This window comes from Filicampus tigris, chromosome 8, assembly GCF_054856515.1.
Source record: "Filicampus tigris isolate MCC_2025a chromosome 8, RoL_Ftig_1.0, whole genome shotgun sequence".
NCBI lineage: Eukaryota > Metazoa > Chordata > Actinopteri > Syngnathiformes > Syngnathidae > Filicampus > Filicampus tigris.
The window spans coordinates 11,603,908-11,627,919 of NC_141224.1; the positions used below are offsets into that span (position 1 = coordinate 11,603,908).

Sequence of the window (24,012 nt, forward strand, 5' to 3'; positions counted from 1 at the left end):
TTCTACATGTTCTGATCCAGTGGAGACTGAAAACCATCAGACCATTGAATATAATCTGGAGTTAATACTGTACTTCTCCCAAGGCCAAACGATCATTATTTGGATCAGCACAAAATATTGCACCATACTCATGTCATGAACGGATGATGTAATTCACTCAATGTAAGGAACATGGGGGCGGGGTTATATTATTAATATAACAACAAATGCATAGTCATAGATGGCCACGCCCTCCATTTGTTTGTGACACTGATGGAGTGATGTGCCCCCACTAGTCCAAACACCGCGTTTTGGTTACTTTTGTGTTGTGTGTGAGTTCAGCAAAATCCACCTGATTTTATCCATTTCAGAGGCGCGGCTGTTTTGTCACTTGCTGTCGACTGAAAACGACATCACTGTTGCTCAGGTAACAACCAATCACAGCTCATCTGTTTTCTGAAACAACTGTGATGGCATTTCCAGTCAACAGCAAATGACAAAATGGCCGCCCCCCCTGAGATGGATAAAAAAGTGGATTTTGCCCTTAATTCATATTCCACAAACACAACATTAATTACACTATCAAGTTTAGAGTAGTGGGGCTCCATAGAACATATAATTGTCAAGAAAATTTTGGGGTTGACTTTCCCTTTAAACTTTCAATTATTAGTACAGTAATTTATATACTTGTACACATTTGACAATTCAATTATTTTTTTTATGTAACCTCTTTTACGAATAACCTGATCCATCTGCTTGTTTTACGAAAGTTTGCCAACCCCTGCTAGAACACTACCAGTCACATTTATCACATGAGCCAGTTTATCCAAACTTTTGACTGATACATACTGTATTGCCATTAATGAAAAGTTGTTCAACAAAGCAATCAGGCACCAATATTAAGGTGAAATGAAACTGTAAACTGTCTTATGTATCCATTTCACCTGTGAGATTTTCGTCGCAATGAAAGCAATGAAATCAAAACCACCAGCCAGTGATGACAATAAATTTACTTCCATACATCGGCACCAATATGATTTCACTGTAAATCATTGAGTTTAATTAGCTGTGTGTTGTATCTGAGGCGATGGGCACATTTGTATGGTCGGCATGACTTCTGCTCTGCTCTGTAACACTAACGGTGTCGTGGGAAGTTTTGGGTTGCCATAGAAACTGCCCTTGCTGATCATGCGGCTCAGCGTTGCAGCCTCCTCTGTCTTTCTCTTTCCATTAGCGCCTATCCAGTCTGCATTTGTTATCTGCCACAGTATAAAAAAAGGAGGAGGCAGATACTGTAAGGTGGGGGAGGACAAACAGATGCTCTCACTGGCCCTAGGGGGCTCATTAGGGATGCAATCCATGCAGGGGTGTAATTAGATACATTTCAGTTAGCTCCTTGCGTGTGACGAGGTACTCTTTCCTCGGTTTGTTTCGAATTTCACTTGGTTGTTGCCTTGTTTTTGCAGTATCTTCCTTCACAGTTGAGGGCAGCACTGAGAGGGAAACATGAAATCTGCTGACATCACCTCCCAAGATCCAGTCAGAGCTTGGCTGGCAGAGAGGCGGATAGCGAAGGAAGGGAGGGAGGGGAGGAAGAATTAGACATGAGACTGCGGATTCGACATGTATGTGAACACGCACATAATACACGGGTAGAGTTTGAGTACATCATCCCTGGAACACACTAAAGCGCCATCGTATGCGCTGCACCACAGAAGAACCAAACTCCTCACTCATCCATACACGTGCTGCAGGGAAGATGTGAGTGTTGGGTCGCTAAGCACTATGCTCCCTCCCCCTCTGCTCTTCCTCCATCGCCATCCCTCCCCCCTCGTTCACCTTGTCTGTTCTGGCTTTTATTGTTGCGTCAGAGCCAAAGAGAGGCAGCCACAAGAGAAGCATGCCGGGGGAGAGCGCTCACAGATCCGTCCCCGTCAACGCGCATCCGGGGCAGGGAGAGGACGACACCGGGCTCCCTGGACCAGGACCAGGTAGGACCTCTGGGGCGTATGGGACATTTAGACACAGGGACGTTGCTAAGAGTTTCAAATGGAAGGCTGTTATAGTATATAAGAACCGTCGAGTATCTGTTAATAAAAGCTCCTTCTGCAGTTGTCATGCAGTGATGCACTTACATATCTTAGTGCACTGAACCGCATGGCAGCTTTCAGTTACTGTGAGAAACTCCCCACCCTTATCACTGTGACTTGCAGAAATGGGACTTGCAAAGCATGTGTGCGACTGTCATATTTTCCTTGCTTCTCTGCCCCTTCCGAAAGCCCTCCCCGCCCTAACCCTGCCCTCGGTCCACTGCCTCATCCTCTGCTCCAGTGCGTCCACGTCTTCATGCGCATGCAACCTCATCCTCGTCTTTTATGCAGTATGCAGTTTTGTGAACTGTCAGATGTACGTACTAATGTGGCTCCGCCCTTCCCACCCTGACTACCTTAGCTGGATCATGACACAGCAGCATGGCAGAAATCACACATACGCACACCGGCAACCGTGGTTTTGACTGCTGGATGTTCAAGCTTTGTGATGTGTGCGAAAGGTTGACGAACTGTTGATAAGAGTCACCACCAGGGGCGTATCCATAAATTTTTCAGTGGGGTGGCCAGGGTGACAAAACATCTGAATCAGGGGCGACCGTGTGCAGCTATGCATGCGTGTTTCCTGTAATACCATCCACAGTCAGGGATTCATGATTTCAAATTCACACATATCCAGAACAACGCCCATCAGATTCATAATCGGAGGTGCACATAAGCAGTGTGCCGGTGCGCATGAGCACTGGAAATCAAATATTTCGCTCCAGTTCAAGTGTGTCATCGTGCATTTGCGTGCTAAAAATAGGTCAGGCCAGCCTCAATTCGAAGTCAAGTTAGCTGCCGCGAGGATTGCTTTTGAGGGCCAATTTCAAAATAAAAAGCAAAGTAATACATTGCTATCCATGTACAGTAGTACCTTTGCTTTGATTTTGAAGTCGATCCTCGGGGCACGTTGCATAGTAGTCTATCAACACCTGTTGCGGCTGCTGGGTTGACTAGGCTGGCTCCCCGCCAACGCTACATTCACCGTGGTGGCTGAATGCGTGCAGGAGAGCTGCCGGCAAGATGGCATCCATGGTCCGTCAAAATATGTCCTTATGCGAAAGCAGTCTGTGGTGCAAAAAAAAAAAGAGTGGACACCTGGAGAACTGTGCTAATTAAGCTAGCTGATAACAGTAAGAGGGCATTTAATTTTTCAAACAGGCCATTCAAATCAGTTGAGTTAAATATAAATTCAATCTCTTTTTATAAAACAGGAAATTGTATTGTTTTAATAACACGCTATCGTGTAGTCCTGTTATAATTGTGGTGTTGGAAGTAGGAAATCAAAACTGAAACCTGAAGAAAAAAAACCCTGAAACTTTATTCAGTCATATTAAAACCTATCGACACGTCTTAGCAATAAAGCTTTAATTTATGAAACCATGACTGTGGATGGTATGATAAACAATGATGTCTCAGCCATGTTGTTTGTTTGCTATGGTGTGAAAGTAATGACTTGGATTGACATTGACTGTAAGAATTGAATGTCAGTTACTTCAGACAGATTCTTTTAGAGTTTGTATTCAGGCCAATTGTGCATGTATTCTTTGAATATGCAGTTAATGTAAAAAACTTGACGTAGAGGATCAAGGGGGTCTAACAAGAATGCATCTATGTGAAAAGGACAGAAGCCACAGATATCAAAATTTTCCCCCAGGTGTGGAAGTGGCCAGGGGTGTGGCTAGCAGAGTGGCAAGGGGTGGCCTTGCGCTCAATGTAAATGTTGTTATTGGTAGGAGTCCTTCCTACACAAGCTTCTCTTCAATCAACTGTCTGGTCTCGTCTTGTGTTATACTGTAGTGCAGCGTGTTGTGAAGCTAAAACAAAGAAACAAACAAACAAGCATTTCTATGTTTCACTGTTTCTGTTTCACTAGATCTTTGACTGTATTTAAAGATAGTTTTAAACTTCTATGATGATTTAAGTTCTTGTTAGCACACAGTTGTTGTCGATTATTAGAAATAACAGTTAGCATGGGTTGTTATTGGAAGTTAAGTAGCGTTACTTTTTGCCATTCGTGCAAGTGCGCATCCGGTAATGAATAAAAATCTGTAAGACACTTATTTATCATATTTATTCAGGGTAATTTTGTAAGATAGTCTGCAATAAATGTACTATTTAAACTATGAATACTATATAGGCAATTATGGCATCAACGGATTAGTCCGCCTCTCAGGTACTGTACCATATTACAATGTATACTGTACCATATGTGACTCTGTGAACAGTCTAGGGATGACCTCAGTGCTTGTCCATGATCTCACCTTTTCTAACAGGAAAAAAAAATGTCCAGAGCTAATGAGAGATCAGAAAAGAACATTCATCTGCATTGAGCAGCGCAATGTTCTATGATTCATTTTGCTCTTGCGCTTGAATCCGCTGAGCCTAGCTGCTGCCATTAAGAGCAGTAAAACATGTCCAAAAGTGTAACTGATGGGAAATGCACACAATTATATATTAATTTCTGTTCATTCTTAAAAAAAAATCAAAGTCTCTCATATGTGACTAGTTTAAGAATAAGAATAAGAATAAGAATAAGAATGCCTTTATTGATCCCACAGTGGGGAAATTTTCATTGTTACAGTAGCAAAGATATAGGTCACACAGGGGCGGCGGCATAATGTGGCCATTAATGTATAACATTGACGGCAAACATTTAGAATCAAACCTATGTAGATATACGCAGTAACATGTGTATATACACATGTGTATACACACCAACCTACATCTACATAAAAAATATGAGGAACACTCATTTCGGCCTGTACATAGTACAGAGGAAAAAATACTCTAAGTGACAGTGCTGCAGTGCTGTAGTGAAATGTAAGGAACACTGACTAATGAGTGATTAAGGTTGGGCAGTCAGACAAGAACATTTTACTGGTATAAAAGAAAATAATCGTAGTCAGTAACAAAAACAAATACAGTTTTAAGATGAATGTAATTACATATTTTAAATGCCGAATTGTGCATACAGCACACACATGATAAATCATCATATTTAATATGAAAGCATCGGACAGTTAAGGAGTGAAAGTCAATGGTTGTTGTTTTTTTCTTCGTCAGAGCACTAGCTAAACTCCCCTCAGGCCCACCGAGGAGGCGCTGCAGCCTCAGTGATTCTGCTCCACTTATTGTTTCACTGCCTTCCCCCAAAGGAGCAGCACACAGCTATTTAAGAAACTGCAGCTGAGATATTGTAGCTAACATTTAAGCTACACTTACCTAGTTGCCTTTTAGTAACTTGTGCAGGAAAGAACAATGGCATGGTGAGCATTCATTGTCCTGTTAGACTGCACTGTGTTGACTGAGTTGGGATCATGCTTCGCAGGGTATCGCTCTCATTTGAGCCAAGTCTCCAAGGCATGACTCAGCTCACACACCAACACACTTCAGAGCTTATTGTTGGGGTGGAGATCAAGCAGAGATGCTAAATGCTGATGCTTGCACCCGCCACAGCCACGAGCAGTGCTCAGGAAGCAGGGTGACAATGATAACTGTCAGGATCACTTGCGTGTGTGTGCGTGTGTGTGTCAGTGGCTGGCACAGAGCAGTGCCACTTGTGTGTCAAAATGGCCAATCAGCATGCGGATTGAGGTCATGGTAGCAACGGCCTAGTTAAAATGAAGCCTCTGTTCCCTCTGTGTTACGGAGAGGGACTCACATAAAATCCACTCAGGATATATTGGTGTAAAGCTGAATTAATGGAATCTAATGTACACTATTACTATATTAGCCAATCAATAAACAATAGAGCCTATTTTGTTGTGTTTGTATATGACCGGGACTTGATTTCACACTTTTTAAATTTTAACATAGTTCTTGGAATCACATATAAACAAAATGTATTACCAGATGAAAGAGCAGCCTCAGGTACCAGTATATATTCCGTATTCATGTTATTTTAATATTTTGTGTCAGTACAGCGTTATGAGCAATCAAATCGATTGTGAACATGATATGTTGCCCCACCACCGGGTTAATTGTCTCACCACATGGGGTAAAGATGAAACTGGATTTTGCAACGAATACAAAAGGACAGAATTATAAATGTTCTTCATTTTTTACTTGAAAGTGAACATTGAAGGCAGGCAAAGAAAATGATCTTGAAAGATTGAACATAGTTATTGAACTAACTTTAACATAAAATGTGATGCAACATGCACGTGATTAATAAAGTCCTTGTAGGCCATGGATCTCAGTCTCAAATGTCTGTTTTACCTTCCTTGAACTGAAAATTCAACAGTAAATTGAATTACAAAAAAGAAAATATTGGTTTATCATGAAACTTAAACTAGTCCTGAAATGTGGACATACTCCAGCAGAAACGGGAAGATCCATTTATAAACACTCAAACAAAACCTGACAAACAGATTTCCCCACAAGTCAGACTCATCATCCAAATGGCAATTGCAATATGACAACTTACCCATATAACAACAAGCCTCTGTCTTCCTTCTGTATGTAATTGAGTTTTTTTTGTGGAGTCATCTCCCCTGACAACATGTTTGAAAATGATAGAACTTCAAGACAGAGGTTATTACGGTTCAAACAGTTCTTTTTAGGCATAATGCACTTGTGCATGTTGATAGTCAGAGAACGATGCATCAAGACAGAAAGGTAGTGTTAGTTGTCCAGATCCATGTTTCATTCACCAAGAATTTAACTGTGAACTCACCAGTTAAAAATGATCAAAGAATCTCTCTCCCATCAAAAACATCTCCTCAAAGATTAATATTCATTATGGATGGATGGACAGATGGATATGCTTTAATATTATGAGGAAAAAGAAAGTGGCGGGAGTTGTTCACAACCTTGAACTGTGTAAAATGATTTTCTTTTTCAGGCAAAAGCAGACATCCATCCACAGCGTCTACACCCAGTGACAGTGGCTCTTCTCCTTCTGACAGTGGTTCAAGCCCTTCTCCCAGCACTCCTCAGAAGCTACTACCGTCACACACCTCTCCATTTGGACCCACACTATTACATACGACATCTAACTCCACTGGGACTCCAAGACCTCAACCTGAAGGGTCTGACCGTCGGCACAACCTGCCAAGATTGTCCGGAAAGTTGGGTGGTCATGGACCTTGTGGCCGCCTTGTCCCCGTTAAAATGGAGAGAATCAAAGTCTGTGTTAGGCTTGTAAGATATCTTTTTCTTATACCTGCTGCAGATGCAGGACATTAATGTGTGTTCTGTGTATTGCCTCCAGGTCCTGACCGGTTCTGAGGTGGAGAGTGATTATCCAGAGCCACAGACCATGGACACAAGGGTGGTGATGGGACAGGAGACACTACTTAAACCATCAGGGATTCTGAAAGGGACACGCTTGCATGGCCACTGTGATCAGGCTAGCCCATCATCAGTTATCCAAAGCTTTGCTGAAGCTCAGACAAAATCAAACAAGCCCCAGATGGAAACAAGCAATGAAAAGTGCAAAATTAAAAACCCGGACAAAGAAGATAAACAAACAGAACATGCTTCACCCTCAACCATGCACATTTCCCCTGTGAACAGTCTTGCATTACCTTCCTCCTCACCCTCCTCATGTCTGGAGCCTGTCACAAATGATGACAATTTGATGGCAAAGATAGAGGGTCAAAGCCTTGCTAAAGTTGAAGTGCCTTCTCAGTCTGTCCACGAGCAGGCCTGCCCAGTGACTCTGTCCTTTTCCGAGCCAACTTATTCTGTAGACCCACTCCGAGTGGGTGTGCCCTCGTCCCTCGACCCTGACTTGTACTACACTGCACCTTCCACTCCAATCAAGATGACATCACGCGCCTCACATCTTAAACATCATTCATATCCAGGCTCTCCTGCTTTCTCTCCCTCACCAGGATTACCCTCAGACAGTGATGACCTCTGCTCCCCTGTGACCTCCCCCTCTGGCTCTTATATGACAGCTGAGGGAGGAAGCTGGACCTCCTCCTATGCATCATCCACCTCCCCCTCCACTTCTCCCAACCTGCTGCTCGCAGAGGACACGCAGGAGGCTCGTGCTTGCTTTGTTGGCTCCTTGTCTGAGATTGGAGATGAAGTTGGTGAGGACAAGGTGCGAACAAGTCCAGAGCGTGAGGGGGAGAGGGTAGGGGAATTACATACGCACTCTTCTGCGCAGATCATTAATCCACGGCTTGGCATAACAGGTACAACAATACTTGAAGAGGAAGAGGCTCAAAATGATGAAGATGAGCCCAGGATTCCCAGAGAAAGTTGTCGTCCTTGTTGGGTAACTGCACAGACACCTCCACGAAGGAGCAGTAGCAGCCACACAAGTGACTCCCAGGAGGATGGTGGTGAGTCTGAGAGCTCCTTCTGTCCACTAGAGGAGGCTAGTGCAGGAATGGAGGAGCATGTAAGACCCGTGCATTCAGGACTCAAACTGCAACTTGACCCATGTGTATCTGCGGTAGATTATGGACACACAGCTGATCAGCGAGAGAAAACGTCCAAAACCGTCACTCCTGATGTAGCCTCATCTCACCCTTGTCCTGACTCACCTGTCATTCACCTGGATTCTTTCTGTCCCGAAGCCTTTGGTAGGCTTGGCCCCAGTTCTTTTATGTTCTCTCAGGCAGCTTGTGCTGAGGATATACCAGAAGAAGAAAGGATGATCCCTGTCTCTCTTATTCCATTTCCTCCTCACACAAGCCTTATCTTTAAAGCCGATTCCTTTGAAATCACTCTTTTTCCCACAGAAGACGACAATGAAATAGTGACGGACAGAAATGAAGGCAAGGATGTCGATGCATATGCAGCAGGAGAGGAGGAAGCAGACATTGAAGATGATGATGAAGAAGATGATGATGACAATGATGACTATGCTGCCGATGATGTCAATGGTAATAAAATTGTGGAGGGTGGGGATGATGGTGATGGTGATGATGATGAGGAAGATGATGACACCGACGACAGTGGTGAGGCGGTTGAGGAAGCTAATGTCGAGGTCAAAGTGGTTGAGGAAGAAGACAATGACGAAGAGCAAGATGATGAAGAGGGAGAGTACGTCAGAGAAGTATTGGAAGGTGCTACCGACGAGGACAGCTCAGCCTCCTTTCTTCATACACTCTCAGAGACATCTATAAATGACGGTCTGGATGACTTCTTCTGTTTCCAAGATGATACAGACGACTCAATAGATTCTGCATCCTATAATGGGGAGGAAGATGAACGTCTGTACAGCACTGAGAGGCATGCACAGTCATTAGAACCAACGCTTGATGCTACTGAAGTACAATCAGAATCCGAACAGGGATCTGCCACTGCAATTAGTCAAGCTGAATCTTTTCACACACCGCAAAGTCCATATATGATAGTGGATCACCCTGAAACAACTTGTCTCGCTGCAGACACGTCTGCCGAGTCCAAATGCAATGAAATAGAACACAAATCTACAGAAGAACCAGGATGTTCCAGTCCATTAGACAAAACAAAAGCTGCACACGTGGATGAGATCTCGGCAGAGCAATTTAAAGCTTTCCATCAACATGAGCCCTCGAGCAAAGCAAATGCGAATAAGACTGAGATGTTAGAAGATTTGAGTTTTCTAGAGGAATCTAAACACAGCCCTTGTGATGTTTCTCAAAACAACCCATCTGTCCAATCCTATCCCTCCCCTTCTTTTGGTAGACTACAGACTACAGACCCTGATAATCCAGTTCTTCAAAAGGAGTCGGCAGATGAAGAAGATATGAATGATGTTAGTTTGAAGCAGCCCAATGAAGGCGGAGAAGACGATTCCACTCCAGAAAGGGATTCTTATAAATTGCTCATTAAGCATAGACATTATCTGTCAGGAAGCAATGTAGCTTCAGGAGCAAGTAGAATTTTATCATCACAGGGGTCCTCCAATAGATCTGATAAGGTTGAGAGAGAAGACAATAACAAGAAGAATGAAAACGGCCGAGTAGAGATCAGAAGTGTGGACTGTCGAGCTACTGATTTGGGTTCCTTGAGTTTGGGTATGACCACTGCTACTAATGACTTGAATAAAGGTGAGCTTCCGCTCTCCTATCCTAAAGACCCTAGTCCCAACCCCAGTAATATTCCAATCTCTACTTCTCCAGAGGTTATTTTAGGCCTTGCAGACAATCTGACCTTGACTCCTGAACACTGTCCTGGTGACTCCGGTCAGGAGAACTTGAGTACTGACGAGAGGGTACTTGGAGCGTCAGGATCCCCTCACTCTCCTCTTGCCATCTCACCCAAAAGAGAAAACTCAGAAACAGATACAAGAAGGGAAATTGATCCTGAACCCACGATTTGGTGTGATGAAAAGACTGAATTACATTCAGGATCAGTGTCTGAATTTGGAGTATGGGGAGCAGGAGAGTCTCTTTCCTTGTCACTTGGGAAGAAGTATGAGTTGGAGGCAGAGAGCGTACTGATGTGCGACACACGAGGCCGAAGGACAGAGACTACTGTGATTCCTAACATGAGCAGTGAAGCATACCAAAAATATGACAATGCTTTTGGTTATGTTCTGGAGATGAAAGATAACAGAATGGATGGAAAGAGTCATCGGAAAGAAGATAATGAACTGATAGGAGAAGGGACTTCTGTGTCCAATTTGGTTTGTTGGAAGTCCATTGAAGAGCTCTCAGAGGCAGGTGGGGGAGAAAGAAGATTCCTTAATGATGATGTCAGTAATTTAAATCATAATAATGATGGAGATACAGGTAACACAGACACACAAATACAAGTAAGATGGATGGATTCCAACAATAATAATGACAGTACCTTTGATTCAGTGGAAATAGCAATGCGTGAAGGACTGAATGCTCTGTCTGAGGAAGTGAGACCTGAGTTTGTTAGTGTCAAAGTCAGAGAATCCGTTTCCAATATTCCACTTGAAGAGTTGACATCATGGGTTTCTGTTGCAACACCCAATGATGAACAAGAACTAGCAAGCGCTTCTGTAATCCAAATAACACAAATGACACAGACACCATCCTCAAAAGATCACTGTAGCTTGCAATTAAACAACACCAGCGTGGGCAAATCTGCAGCAAGCCAACATCTCAAAAGCATACCAGGAAGAAGTCCAGGCGATCAGACAATCACCCCAGATAGTAACATAGCACTTACTTTACTAGATGGATCCTTTGGTTCCTTTAATCCTAGATGTAAATCTAATATATCAGCACCCGTTCAAGTTGCAAATAATGGTTTGCAACCAGAATCAAATGAGATGGTGGTCGAGCCTGAAACTGGAGGACAAAAAACAATTGATGCCAGTCCTGCGACTGACAAACTTGCTGATGAGCCAAAGACTAAAGATGCCTTTAAGGGACAGCAGTGTGTGCACTTGAACTCAGGGATGAGCGTGGAAGAAAATATTAAGACATTAAATAAGAGTTGCTCAAAGAGTGATAAAAAGAAGAAAGAAATGCATTCTTCCCCACAGACTACCCTGGAAGGTTTTGCACAAGACGTTGCCAAGGACACACTTTGCACAGAGAACGTTGGCGCTACTAAGAAAGGGCGAAGACGGAAACAACACAAGGCATTTAAGGTAACCACTAATATGGACTCCAGCCTTGACATTCTTGATGATGAAAAGAAACCTCTTGCTCTCAAACACACTTCAAAAGATGAAAACTCAAATGCGGTTGGCGGCCTTTCATTAACGAATAAAGACAAGAAGGCTAACAATAAAACGTCATCAGTTGAGTGTCAGCAGAAGAAAGACAAGTCTGGATCACAGATTCAAGTTGCAAAGTGTCAAAATAACTTGAGTCGCAACTGTAACAGGCCTACTCCAGTGAACCCAAGTGCTACAGTCGAAACAAACCAAGAATCACACCAGGAACAGGACGGGCTTGACAACAGAGCAGAAATGCTTGACATCAGACAGGAAGTGCTTGATAACAGACCACTGTCAGATAGTGAGAGAAGAATCAGAGTGGACATTAATGACAACAACATAGACGATGTTCAGAACTCACCATCACAGGCCACCACACTATGCAATCCGTTTCCTTCCTCAACCTCTGCTGTGACCCTTTCTTCACCCATCCCTCGCTCGGCTTCGACAGAGCCACAACATGAGCTTCCTACACCTGTGCAAGAATCCCAACCTGCATTTTCAGCCCAACAACTCCCCTCCCTCGCCACATCCTATGCATCCGCCACAATTTACTCTACTTCTCCTACAAGCCAGCAAGTACTTTCCCCCCGAATTCTTCCCAGTGACAAAGGGGCCACCATCACCCATCCTACACTGACTAAATCTGACTCAAGTGTTGCTTTACACTCGCCATCTTTTGCGGTGTCCAAGCCAACCCAGGAATCATCGTCCATTCCTTCACCACATTATACCAAACATGGCTGCATAAAGGACATGACCAAAGGTAAGAATTACGCATTTTGCATAAAATATGATCAAGTATTGATCATTCAGTATTTTTCCTATAAGATTCCAGTCTAGTCGAGAAAGGAACGGACAGTGAGGAGGACTGTGGACTCCCTAGATGTCTTCAAGGGTCTGTGTTCAAAGAAGCATCAGGAAACAGAAGTGGATCTGTCACCGCCACATCTGATCAAAAGGAAAGCCACCCTTTCACTTCTCATCTAACCGACACAGAGTCAGGATTTTCAGTCATCCACAGCCACTCAATTTCTGAAGACTTCAAAAACAGTTGTAAGTACCCCCACCCCCATTTAATTTGATTGCACCATTCTATTTGTAGTGTTACTATACAACACAAAATCTCTCAAGAGCTTAAATGAGGTAAGGCATTAAGATTTCTTTATTGCTGCCAATGACGCCTTACCCACGAGTCTCTGGTCCTTATTACTTTACCACGAAGGTCAGGTTTAAATCAACCAGCTTTAGATATATCGACCAAGATTCTTTTTTGTCACGATGGGTCACTACCCTTTGGAGGATGTTTCAAAAATGTATTCCTAGCTGTAATATTTTAGAATTTCAATAAATTGCCCGTGTAATTTCAACCAAATTCAGAGTTTCATTTAGAATTGATCCAGGTTGTGCATCTGGCAAAAAATACATTGAACATGGAAATTCTCATTTTACATGCATGCTCTGATGCTTGTACTGTATTCCTCTCAAGTTTTATCAGATCAGCTTGTTTTGTATAATATACAGCTGCTTAATACTTAAAAGATTCACAATCTTCACAATCTTCATTGACGCGATTTCATCGTTATGTTTGAAGACACAAACAAAAAAAGTACCCCTAATTTACTGTTCATGTGTTTTGTGCATGTGTATGCTTGTCTAGGTTCTCTCGTGGCCTCCTGTAATGAGTCTGAGAGTGAGGGCTCGGCCCTTGAACTGGAGGAGGAGCCTGTGAGACCTCCTCAACATCAGGTGAGTCTGGAAGCCATTTTTGCCTCTATTGGTTCTACTGTGCAAAGAGTTATTTGTTTACTACTATGTTTTTTTTTGTAGTTTGCAAGTAATGTAGAAGTGCATTGTGTCATAGTTGGAGGCTATTTTTACTCTTTTAAATGAAGTGAAGCAAACTATTAGAGATAGTATTCAGTCTGATGGCAGTGTCTAATTGCGGCAGTCAACATTGAGCATAATTGCCTTTATAAAGGCACATTTTATTCTCATATGTGTCACTGTGCATTAATGTTAAATAAAAAGTCTAACATTTAAAAAGTACATGAATAAAAAACACAGTTATGACTTACTGACTGTAATAATGCAAATTGTCAGTGGGATACTAGAAATTTGAAGAAACAGGAAATGTTCTACTTTTGCTCTTTCCAGACATTATTTGATAATATAACCTGCCCTACTTACTTTTCATCTAATTAATTAGGTTGAGTGATTTAAAGCTACCGTATGAAGGAGGGTTTGCTGCTTTTGGTGACATGTTTCTTAAAATAGTCTCAAATAACACTTGTCCTCCCTTGCAGTCCTTCCTCTCTGCAGACGAAGGCCCGAACAGACCAAAACAGAGCCGCAGTGAGAAGAAGGCCCGCAAGGTCGGACTGTAACGCTTCCTTTGATCATTTTTATGCCAGTTTATAATATCATGAAATTTCTTCTGCTGCTCTGTGTGTGTAGGCCATGTCTAAACTAGGTCTTAAGCCGGTCCATGGTGTGACCAGAATAACCATAAGGAAGTCCAAGAGTATCCTGTTCGTCATTAGCCGACCAGATGTGTTTAAAAGCCCTGCGTCAGATATTTATATTGTATTTGGGGAGGCCAAGGTAAGTCTCCTTTTCTCTTTTTAAATCTCTGATGCTTATTTCCAACGATTGCATCATTTCTGATTCCTCTCCCCTCTCTCCCTCCCAGATTGAGGATCTTTCTCAACAGGCTCACAAAGCTGCTGCAGAGAAATTCAAGGTGCCTGTGACCTCCACTCCCTTGGCGCCCCCTGTCCCACCCAGCCTGAGCATCAAGGAGGAGAGTGAAGAGGAGGAAGAGGAGGTATACTCAGTGATCTGGGGGCAATCTTAAGACACTTTGAACCCATTACTAGCCCAACACTGTCTTTCCAGGTGGACGACGGTGGTCTGGAGCAGAGGGACATCGAGCTGGTGATGGCTCAGGCCAACGTGTCCAGAGCCAAGGCTGTGCGCGCACTGAAACACAACAAGAATGACATAGTGAACGCTATCATGGTGAGGATGGCAGAGGGTGAATAGATTAATGAGTCATTGACAGAGTGGGGGGGGGGGGGGCGGTGTAGAGGGGGCGACAATAAAGGTGAGTTTCTCACCACTAGATGGTAGTATAAGCTCAACACGCTTAGTCTAAATGAAAGGCCTGAAGTAACTTCAACATAGATTCGTGTTGCCAACATGGCACCAAAGCACTTTTTAAACTTTTACTGTTTTGCCTTGTGCATAGAAATTTAAAAATTAAATAGGTGAGTTTTTTTAGATCGTGTAACTGACGATAAGGGGAAAAAAAAAGCAAACCTGTAGGGTTCATAGTACCGCACTAAATAAAAAGTACTGCGGTGCTGGTTATTCCAATTTTGCATGTTCCATGTTTCTGTCCTTCTTCCTTGCAGGAGCTGACCATGTGAATGGTGTGGGTGATTTGAAGCTTGACCTTCTCCTCGTCGTCCTCCTCCTCGACCTAAAGCCTAAACGCCACTCTGTATCGCTGCTGCTGTATGTTGCATCTCCAATACCCGCTGATGAATAAATAAAGTATGTTAGGATGCAAGCTTTGCTGCAGTGACTGCACTGATTTCAAAGTGAACCTGGAACCTCCCTTCAGAACATAAATTTGGCATTTGGTTGTCTTTCCACCTACCTTAATAAATGCCTCAATAGCTTTTTGACTCAGCCCCCAAAATCAGCACGTTATGCATACTTTACCCACCATTTAGCACATTAATACACATTAATACAAGAACCTGTAAGAATGAAATATTTTGGACAAAACAACTTTAAAATTAAACTTTTACTACTGACGATTCGTGTACTTGCAAATTTATTCAACCTCTACAAAAAAACTCACCCGACATTTCACTAATGCAAGTTGTCCTTTAAAGGTTACCATACTTACTGATTGGGGCACAGTTTTCAGCTAATTTAATAACTTTAAGAGAATTTGCTGGTGTGTTTGACAAATACAATTTAGGTTTCAAATCTACATGGTGGTGAGATTGAAATTGAAATTCTTCCACTGATTTGTGTCATTAATGCCAAGGAGATAGGGGAAAATGAAAATGCTATTGCAATGTCATGTCATGTCATGTCATCTTCCAAACTGCTTATCCTATATAGGGTCGCGGGGAGTTGCTGGAGCCTATCCCAGCCGTCAATGGGCGAAGGCAGACTACACCCCGAACTGGTCGCCAGCCAGTCGCAGGGCACACATAGACACTGTCACTGAGCGGGAATCGATCCCACGCTGCCCGCACACAACTCAGGCGTGTGTACCACTACACTATCAGCGGACGCTATTGCAATGGTATCTGGGAAAATAAATGGCACTTTTTCTGCTTCTAATAAATTTGAGAAAATAACAGCAAGTGCTTTATAATTACTGCTGCCTCGATTGGCATTTTTAAAAATGCTTTTGAGCACCCCTAAAATGGTCCATATACTTATACCATATACATATACTAAATAACCCCAGGTCCGCTGATAGTGTAGTGGTACACACGCCTGAGTTGTGTGCGGGAAGCGTGGGATCGATTCCCGCTCAGTGACAGTGTCTATGTGTGCCCTGCGACTGGCTGGCGACCAGTTCAGGGTGTAGTCTGCCTTCGCCCATTGACGGCTGGGATAGGCTCCAGCAACTCCCCGCGACCCTGTATAGGATAAGCGGTTTGGAAAATGACATGACATGACAAATAACCCCAGATTATTTGTTCTCCCATGACTGACTACTTTTTTTTTTTGTACGTAGCTACATTTTTCTTTTTTTTTACCACACTGCTGCACCTCACCGTAGCAGTCTACCGGGGTTCTCTTGATGTGTGCCTTACACTTACTGGTTCAAGTAGGAATTTGATATATCGAACAATACAATTAATAAGAAATCTGATGGGAAAATGCAGTGATCTTAGGTACATGTTAGCTACAGTATATTAAATGCAGCTTCACTACAGTGTCGCAACCCACTAGAGGATTATTGCAAGCAAAGCTACAGCTATTTATCGATATTTTTTAACATGGAGCCAAATTTTGTTTTTCTACTTTCGTGGTATGAATTAACACTTACTTCTCAGATTTCGATAATCATAATTACTACCAGTGTAATATGTCTTATTATACGTGTTACTTATTTTTCTTATTATAGTTGCTCTTGGGCGGCACGGTGGTCGACTGGTTAGCACGTCCGCCTCACAGTTCAGAGGTCGTGGGTTCGATCCCGGCTCTGGCCTCCCTGTGTGGAGTTTGCATGTTCTCCCCGTGCCTGCGTGGGTTTTCTCCGGGCACTCCGGTTTCCTCCCACATTCCAAAAACATGCATGGTAAGTTGATTGGACACTCCAAATTGGCCCTAGGTGTGATTGTGAGTGCGGATGTTTGTCTCTGTGTGCCCTGCGATTGGCTGGCAACCAGTTCAGGGTGTCCCCCGCCTACTGCCCAAAGACAGCTGGGATAGGCTCCAGCACGCCCCGCGACCCTTGTGAGGAGAAGCGGTACAGATAATGGATGGATGGATAGTTGCTCTTCTCTATTAGATATAGCCTTTTTTAGTTACCAAATGCAAAATCTGCCCAAAAAAAGACAGTATCACACACACACAACAATTTGATTTTGAAGAGAACACAACAGGCATAAATGTATATTAGTAAAACAGTTTACTTGGGTTACTTTTGTGTCGGCCTGCAACTATAATGGAAAGAATTATGAAAACATACAGTACATATACCAATGTAAAATCCATTCACTGTGTCATTTCATACATCAATTGCCCCCCCCCCCCCTAAAAAAAAGTAAATATGTTTATGCTTTGTAATGTATACAGGTACAGTATTAGCAAAGCAAAAACATGGGCTAAATTAGGCAAAGCCAACAGTGGTTTTCTGGTTAAATTTAATCAAGAGATTATAATTTCCATTTTAATTATATAATACTAATAAAACACACACTCGATTCTCAATTGAAGTGGAAAAATGTAATAATACAAAACATGTTGAATCAATGGCTTTATGCCAGAACCAATGATGTCAAGTTAAACAGACATTGTGTGTTAGTAAACAGTAGTAGATATTTCTCTTTGAACACGGTACCATTTACAGGTATACAAGCGTTTCCAATGAGAAAGTGGTTCCTTAAGTCAAATGCAGGATGGTAGTTCAATTCTCCACAAGGCGATAAACGGTGCACCCGCGAACTCTCCATTGCTTTGGGTTTAAGTCGAGTGATTGGCATTTTTAGGAGACGGAGCCTGGAGTTTTAGCGAGCAGGACATTGTTCTCAAAGTGTCCTTGGTTGGTGATATTCCCAGCTGGAGAGTATCTGGCCACCACGAAGGAGGAACCGTCTGATGCAATTGCCTTACCGACACCCAGCGTCGTGCTGTTCTTCCACACCATTGCGGTGAAATGACCTAAGGGTGGAAGGCAAAGATAACTAATTCAGGCAAAGAAAAAGAAAAAGAAAAACAAAAAAGCATTTTGTGCTTCTGCACAGCACAAAGTGATGCTGGAAACTTCCACAGCTGACTTTGGACAAGAGACATTGTCGCCATGCAGCAGAAGCCTGAATGATGTGTGCTAACAGTTTACAATTCCTTCCTTGTCTGAGGCCCCTGGTCCAGCTGAAGGAAAACAGCCCAAAGCATGATGCTGCCACCACCACTATGCTTCACTGTCAGTGTGGTGTTCTTTTGGTGACAAGCAGTGTTGCGTTTGACAAACACACCTTGTGGAATCATGGTCAACAGGCCAAGCTAGGTTTCATCTGACCATAAAACATTTTGCCACGTTTTGGAGAATTAGAATTCAAAAGAAATTAAACTGAGTTGTATAGGTTATAGATCACATTAAAAAGGTTAGAAAATGTTGTTTTGTTAAAAAATGTTAAATTTTTTATATTGGTGTCGCTCTCTCTTTTTTTTTTCTTTTAATGCCACAAAAACCTGGCATTTGAACCAGGGTGTGTTGACTTTTTGTATCCTACGCAGGTGACAAAGTTAAAACTATTAGCATGTTTCTTTTCAGGACGGCTCCAATCCTCTTCTGTCGTGTTATGATGCAAGCGGTGTATAAAATTTATTTTTCAAAAATTCAGTGAACCAATTATAAAAAGAGCCGCAAGTGTCCCCCAGGCAGGACTTTAGACACCGCTGATGGATTGCAACTAGCCAATGTCTGAGTTGATCATGTTTCATTAAAAATTCACTTCACAACCCAGATTTGTCAGACATAACATCCAATACTTACCTAACTTCAAACTGACAACTCAACCAAGTCAATACAAGTAAAGAATGTGCTAAAAAAGTTAAGGCTCATATATAAGTCATATATAGTAAATCAAATCCATTTGTTTCCTATGGCATCCAAATTCGGATCGGTGAAAGGTGGGCTGGTTGCCAGCCAATTTCAGGGCTGATATAGACAAACAACCATTGACACCTATGGACCATTTAGAGTCTTCGATGAATCTACTTTGCCTGTTTTTGGCGATGCAGTCACTACAACTTGAAGCAATGCAAGCAAGACTGGTTAATTTTACTACTGGGCAGCGACAGCCAGATGGCGCAATTGATACATGATTCCTGCCGATAGAATTTGAAACTAATAATTGGATGTTCAACCAGAAATTTCTGGAAACATATGTTGGGAAATCTTGCGAGACTTAGATCAACAGCCATGGAATGGGACCAAAATATAATTGACATTTTTATTTTTTTCATTTTTTTTTATACATTTGTTTGTTTTTACAGTTATCTTGATCTTTTTACACTTAAGAATGATCAAATGTTTTTTAAATATTACCTGTACAGTTAATACAACTTTTCTGATGCTGAGAGTTTGGTATTGGAAAAATTCATTTAATTCTTTGCAGTAGGCTGGCTAAATTAAGCACATCAATACGCCTGCATCGCCTCACTTAGGGTTCCTTTGAAGGAAATATTTTCACTTCTCAACGGACTTGTCACAAGACTGCCAACATACAATATGTTGACATACCCAGATTTCTCAACAGAGATGAATAGGCCAAACGTCCTCTTTTTTTTTTTTTTTTTTTTTTTTCAAATTATAGCTGACTTGTGCATTTGAATGTAGAAGCATTTAACTCAGAGCCTCAGATTCTGCTTTAGCCCGGTTTAAACATATTCTAATTGAATAGAACTTCTTGAAATAAAGACCTAATTTTGAGTACAATAAGTGAACGTCATAATTAACACTCTATATTGGATTGCTGATTCTCCAAGAGGTTAAAGATGGTTTCCTGAACAGTAACGTTGGTACAAACGCTGGTGTTGAAGTACCAAGTATTTTAGTTGAACTTTGAAACAAATGGAAGTTTCTGCTTTCTAGCTACCTAGATAGCAGCTAGCTAGTTAACTAGCTACCACTCATTACAGCGCTGACCTCCAGAAAGGTTCAACTGTAAATTAAAAACAAAACAAGACGAAAAATCGTTGATCAGTGCGTTTGTTCGTTGGATTAATTCTTACTTAGGAAGCTACTTCCTGGTTCATGAAGGATTCCAAAACAAGTTACCAATGGACATATCATCATCAGCATCATACCATCATGCCATTTTGACTCTTCCTTTTAGATTCAAGCCAATGTCACTCAAACAGTGAGAAGTGACATCATGTCTCTCTTGCCCAAGGATTCAACCAGTTTTTGCACCTATTGGTGAGTGTGGTGTTGGGTAAGGGAGCTGTTGAATTGTTGACAAAAGTGAAAAAAAACGCAGCACACTTTTGCATTTGTTAATTTGGTTACTTCCTGGTTCATGGAGAGTGATGCAAGACAGTGATTCTCAACTGCCTGTGAAGTGTGAATACTCTCTTGCATCAAGGAGCTTCCAAGCAGACCATTTTTTGATACTGGGGCAAATGGCAATTAAAAACAAAAAGGTTTTATTTGAATTTGTACCAAAATGACAAGTTTTATGAAAGTATGATGGGAAATTGTGTAGGGCCGTGATTCCCAACCACTGTGCCTACACATTCATGTCATCGGGCGTGCTGTGGGAAATTATCTTTAGGTTTAGATTTTACACTCATTTTGTCAATTTTTGGGTACATTTGCGAAAAGCTCACTTCAGTGTACTGCATATAGTCTGTGACTTTTTTTGTTCATTGGTGTGCCATTAGAAGTTTTTCAACATTAAATATATTGCAATGGCTCAATTATGGTTGGGAAATGCTGGTGGAAGCCAGGTGTACATAATCATGCTAATTAACCAACCAGATAAAGTACTTAATCAACCAACCAACCTACTAACCATGAAACGACAATCAATATATAACTGCAGAGATGTATGAGATTCTCACCAGTGCCAGAGGAGAATCCAGGAGAGCTGAAGTTGTACTGTTTCACTTCATCGTACCAGCGGTCGGCCACATCCTTCCCTGCACGCAGAGTAACCTCAATTTAGGCGCCATCAAATCACTCTTCTGTCACACACCATAATCACAATGACAGCATTGTCACGGAATCTTTTTTGATCACCACAAATCCCAACGGGCTACATTTTTATTTACAATGCTGCACTTTTGGTCACCCCGTGCGACTCCGTTGGAGATGCTTTATGACTCACAGTGACACATTTTTCAGCACTGAATCATGCTTTCCGAGCTCTAAAACGGAAGACAATAAAACTTACCCAAGCTTTTCAATAGAAGAATGCACATTAGCACTTTATTTCAGACATTGTCGCACTAAACAGTTGTAGCTAATGCAGCACTGACAGAAAATATTAGATGGTTGCTTCTCATCCATCAGAGGTTAAAGTACTTCAATACAAAAAAAATGATGCAACCTTGTTTTATCCCTATGATTGTGTTAGCTCATCGTTGATGTACCTGATTGGTCATAGGAGGCCCATGCCAGGTTCTCTCCACAGCTTCCCCTACTGGACTGCTCGCTGTGTTTTAGGATGCGTGTGCTAGCCAAACTCTCAGCATAACTTTAAGTAGACAAAGACAATCAATTACACCTTGAATCTATATATTAAAAAAAAAACCTCAACATAGCAAACAAAACACAGATAAAACACCTAATAAGGGAGAAAATGAAATAATGTAGCAGATAGGCCTCTTAGCTAATGTAGCATAAATGTAAGAGTCCCCTACTTTTGATGCTGTCATCCCCCCAAAAAGACAAAATATTTGTATTATAAATCTAAACAATTGGTTTTGCTGTAAACAAAAATCCCACTAATTAGTATTTAATAGACCTTGTTCACTACTTACTACCCACTAGTTAGCCTCTGCAGATTCAGTTAGCATCTAAAGTCCATTAAGTTGTAAATGGACGTTTCGCTTGTGAGTAATACAAATGTTTGGTCTTTGTTGTTTAAAAAAAGCATTCAACTGTATATGACGGAGCACTATAGTGATATCTGGCTATAGAAGATTTATCGAATAGTTTGACTAATGGGTTATAAAAAAATAATTTCACTGTTTGAATAATAATCATTACATTCTGTTCTACATCCATGTTATTTTGCAACATAATGTAACTCATTCAATACCAGACAATTTCAGACACTCTTTTACCCTAACGTTTGAATTTTAAATATATATATATATATATATATATATATATATATATATATATATATATATATATATATATATATATATATATATATATATATATATATATATATAAATAAATAAATTAGTTCCTGGGATTGAATGGCTGGACTGTGAAAAGACAAATATGTCTTTGGGATTGAATGAGTTTTAATGATGTGTCAATGGTGACAATCTAGTCCTCGTTCCATTTAAGTGTCCAATAATTAAAGGTTATTTATGCGGTTCCAAGTGTCGCTTACAGAATAAAACATGCTTGAGGAACTGGAATGACTCATATGCAATGTGGTTGTTTTGGCACAGAACCCAATGCACATGAATCAACACAGTCTGCTTTGTTTTTGAAGCTGCATAGTTGGAACATAAATTTCAAAGAGACAAAGGACATTTCATAATAGTTTGTAGGTATTGCATTTGTCGACGTGGTTCAAATTAGTTTTGACAGTTTTTTGTTCTGTGTGAGCCTGAGTAGTTGTGTGTGGACGCACCGGGCAGCCTCTCTGCTCAGCTTGCTGCTCAGTTTGAGTGCTGGAGCCTGGTGTTTCTTCCTATACTCGTTATGGCACTGCAGCACCTCCTCTGCAAATTGCTTTGAGGCTGAGAGACACATCAAGGAGAGACAGCGGGGAATGTCAGACATCAGCCTGGCAAAAAGGAGACACGACTATTGAACACCGAGTTCAATAAATGTTATTGCAGAATCCATACTGGGGCTGGAGTGTGGTCGTTTAGAGGCCAGACAGAGATTACCAGTGATTGTCGCCCAAGTGTGGTGCCATCACTCACTTTCTCCACTACTCCAACACAATGGGAACATTCATACAGTAATGCACAGCCACACTAATGTCGGTGCTGCCTCACAGCCAGCATGGAATACAATAAAAGCTACTTGACTCCCAAAAGGAAACAAGTAATTTGATTTACATCTTGCACAGTTCAGCAAGGCTTGTTACTTACCTGACTTCCCCATCTTGCAGACACAGGAACTGTTCAGTTAGTCCACTAACGCGCTTCCTACTGATGAAAAACTACTATGTTCTTTTGTGCTAGTGCCTTGACGCTTGGTCTTGTCTAACCGTGCAGCTGTTTCTAATGCAAATACTCCAAACCAGCTGCTAATGCCTCATGTTTCAAGCCGAGCCAGCCTTCCACTTCTGATGTCAGTCCTTAAATTCTGTTGGTATGTAAATTCCCCCTTGGGCTGTTTATCTGGTTGAAACACCTTACTGCAGATCGTGCATAACTTCACATGCCTGTTTGTCAAGTTGCACACATTTGCCCTAAGTGTGTCTTTCATGATCCAATAGAGCACGCCCTCTGTCTGTCCCTCCATTGATAGAGGAGCAATGACACTACATGACATCATCACTAGGAGACATATGCCCATATAAGGCTCTAAGATTTTGAGCAGTCACTATCATATGTTATGTCCCAATTCAGGGTCTGCAATACAGTTATTTATAGCAGAGTGACCAAAAGACATGAAGTGAGCAATTATATTATAGGTCATTTTTTGCTGTTGTTGCAAAATCCCAGAAATGGCACAAGAAGAGCTTTAGTACAGAGATCACAGTATTGTTGAATTTTTATTTCCAAAGTATGGTAACTAAAAAAATAAAATAAAATAGAATAAAAAAATCACTTTCATGCATACTACTCACCTCAGGCGTACACAGAAATGGAATCACAACTGCACTGAAAAAAAGTGGTTGATTTTTCATTTTTTACATACTTAAATTGAGTAAGCATCTTTCCAGTGTA

General features: G+C 41.6%; 2 protein-coding genes across 3 annotated transcripts; one reads left to right on the plus strand and one right to left on the minus strand.

The window, feature by feature from the left end:
* The first annotated feature begins 1,549 nt into the window (after window positions 1–1,549).
* On the plus strand, window positions 1,550–15,232 carry nacad (NAC alpha domain containing). The gene is made up of 11 exons (XM_086038271.1): window positions 1,550–1,740; window positions 1,851–1,970; window positions 6,916–7,199; window positions 7,285–12,424; window positions 12,490–12,714; window positions 13,319–13,407; window positions 13,965–14,033; window positions 14,116–14,262; window positions 14,351–14,485; window positions 14,557–14,679; window positions 15,075–15,232. Exons 2-11 carry the CDS (start codon window positions 1,880–1,882, stop codon window positions 15,087–15,089), a joined length of 6,318 nt encoding a protein of 2,105 aa, XP_085894397.1. The 5' UTR covers window positions 1,550–1,740; window positions 1,851–1,879; the 3' UTR covers window positions 15,090–15,232.
* A 2,311-nt stretch (window positions 15,233–17,543) lies between these two features.
* On the minus strand, window positions 17,544–23,579 carry glipr2l (GLI pathogenesis-related 2, like). 2 transcript variants are annotated; one of them, XM_086038007.1, is made up of 5 exons: window positions 23,209–23,579; window positions 22,740–22,848; window positions 21,517–21,620; window positions 20,986–21,063; window positions 17,544–18,078 (listed from the first exon to the last, which is right to left on the minus strand). In XM_086038007.1, exons 1-5 carry the CDS (start codon window positions 23,219–23,221, stop codon window positions 17,903–17,905), a joined length of 480 nt encoding a protein of 159 aa, XP_085894133.1. In that variant the 5' UTR covers window positions 23,222–23,579; the 3' UTR covers window positions 17,544–17,902. The 2 variants fall into 2 exon arrangements, with proteins under 2 accessions (XP_085894133.1, XP_085894132.1); XM_086038006.1 differs by having other exon boundaries at window positions 22,740–22,895.
* Window positions 23,580–24,012: the final 433 nt, after the last annotated feature.

Excerpts from the sequence above, each read along its gene's own strand:
- nacad (XM_086038271.1), top strand. The coding sequence starts at position 1,880 with ATGCCGGGGGAGAGCGCTCACAGATCCGTCCCCGTCAACGCGCATCCG. Across the intron at positions 7,200-7,284 it reads TTAAAATGGAGAGAATCAAA|GTCCTGACCGGTTCTGAGGT; the intron begins GTCTGTGTTAGG and ends TATTGCCTCCAG. Across the intron at positions 14,486-14,556 it reads GTGAAGAGGAGGAAGAGGAG|GTGGACGACGGTGGTCTGGA; the intron begins GTATACTCAGTG and ends CTGTCTTTCCAG.
- glipr2l (XM_086038006.1), bottom strand. The coding sequence starts at position 22,891 with ATGTCTGACATTCCCCGCTGTCTCTCCTTGATGTGTCTCTCAGCCTCA. Across the intron at positions 21,064-21,516 it reads GGCCTCCTATGACCAATCAG|GGAAGGATGTGGCCGACCGC; the intron begins GTACATCAACGA and ends CTCTGCGTGCAG. Across the intron at positions 18,079-20,985 it reads TGGATTCTCCTCTGGCACTG|GTCATTTCACCGCAATGGTG; the intron begins GTGAGAATCTCA and ends TTCCACCCTTAG.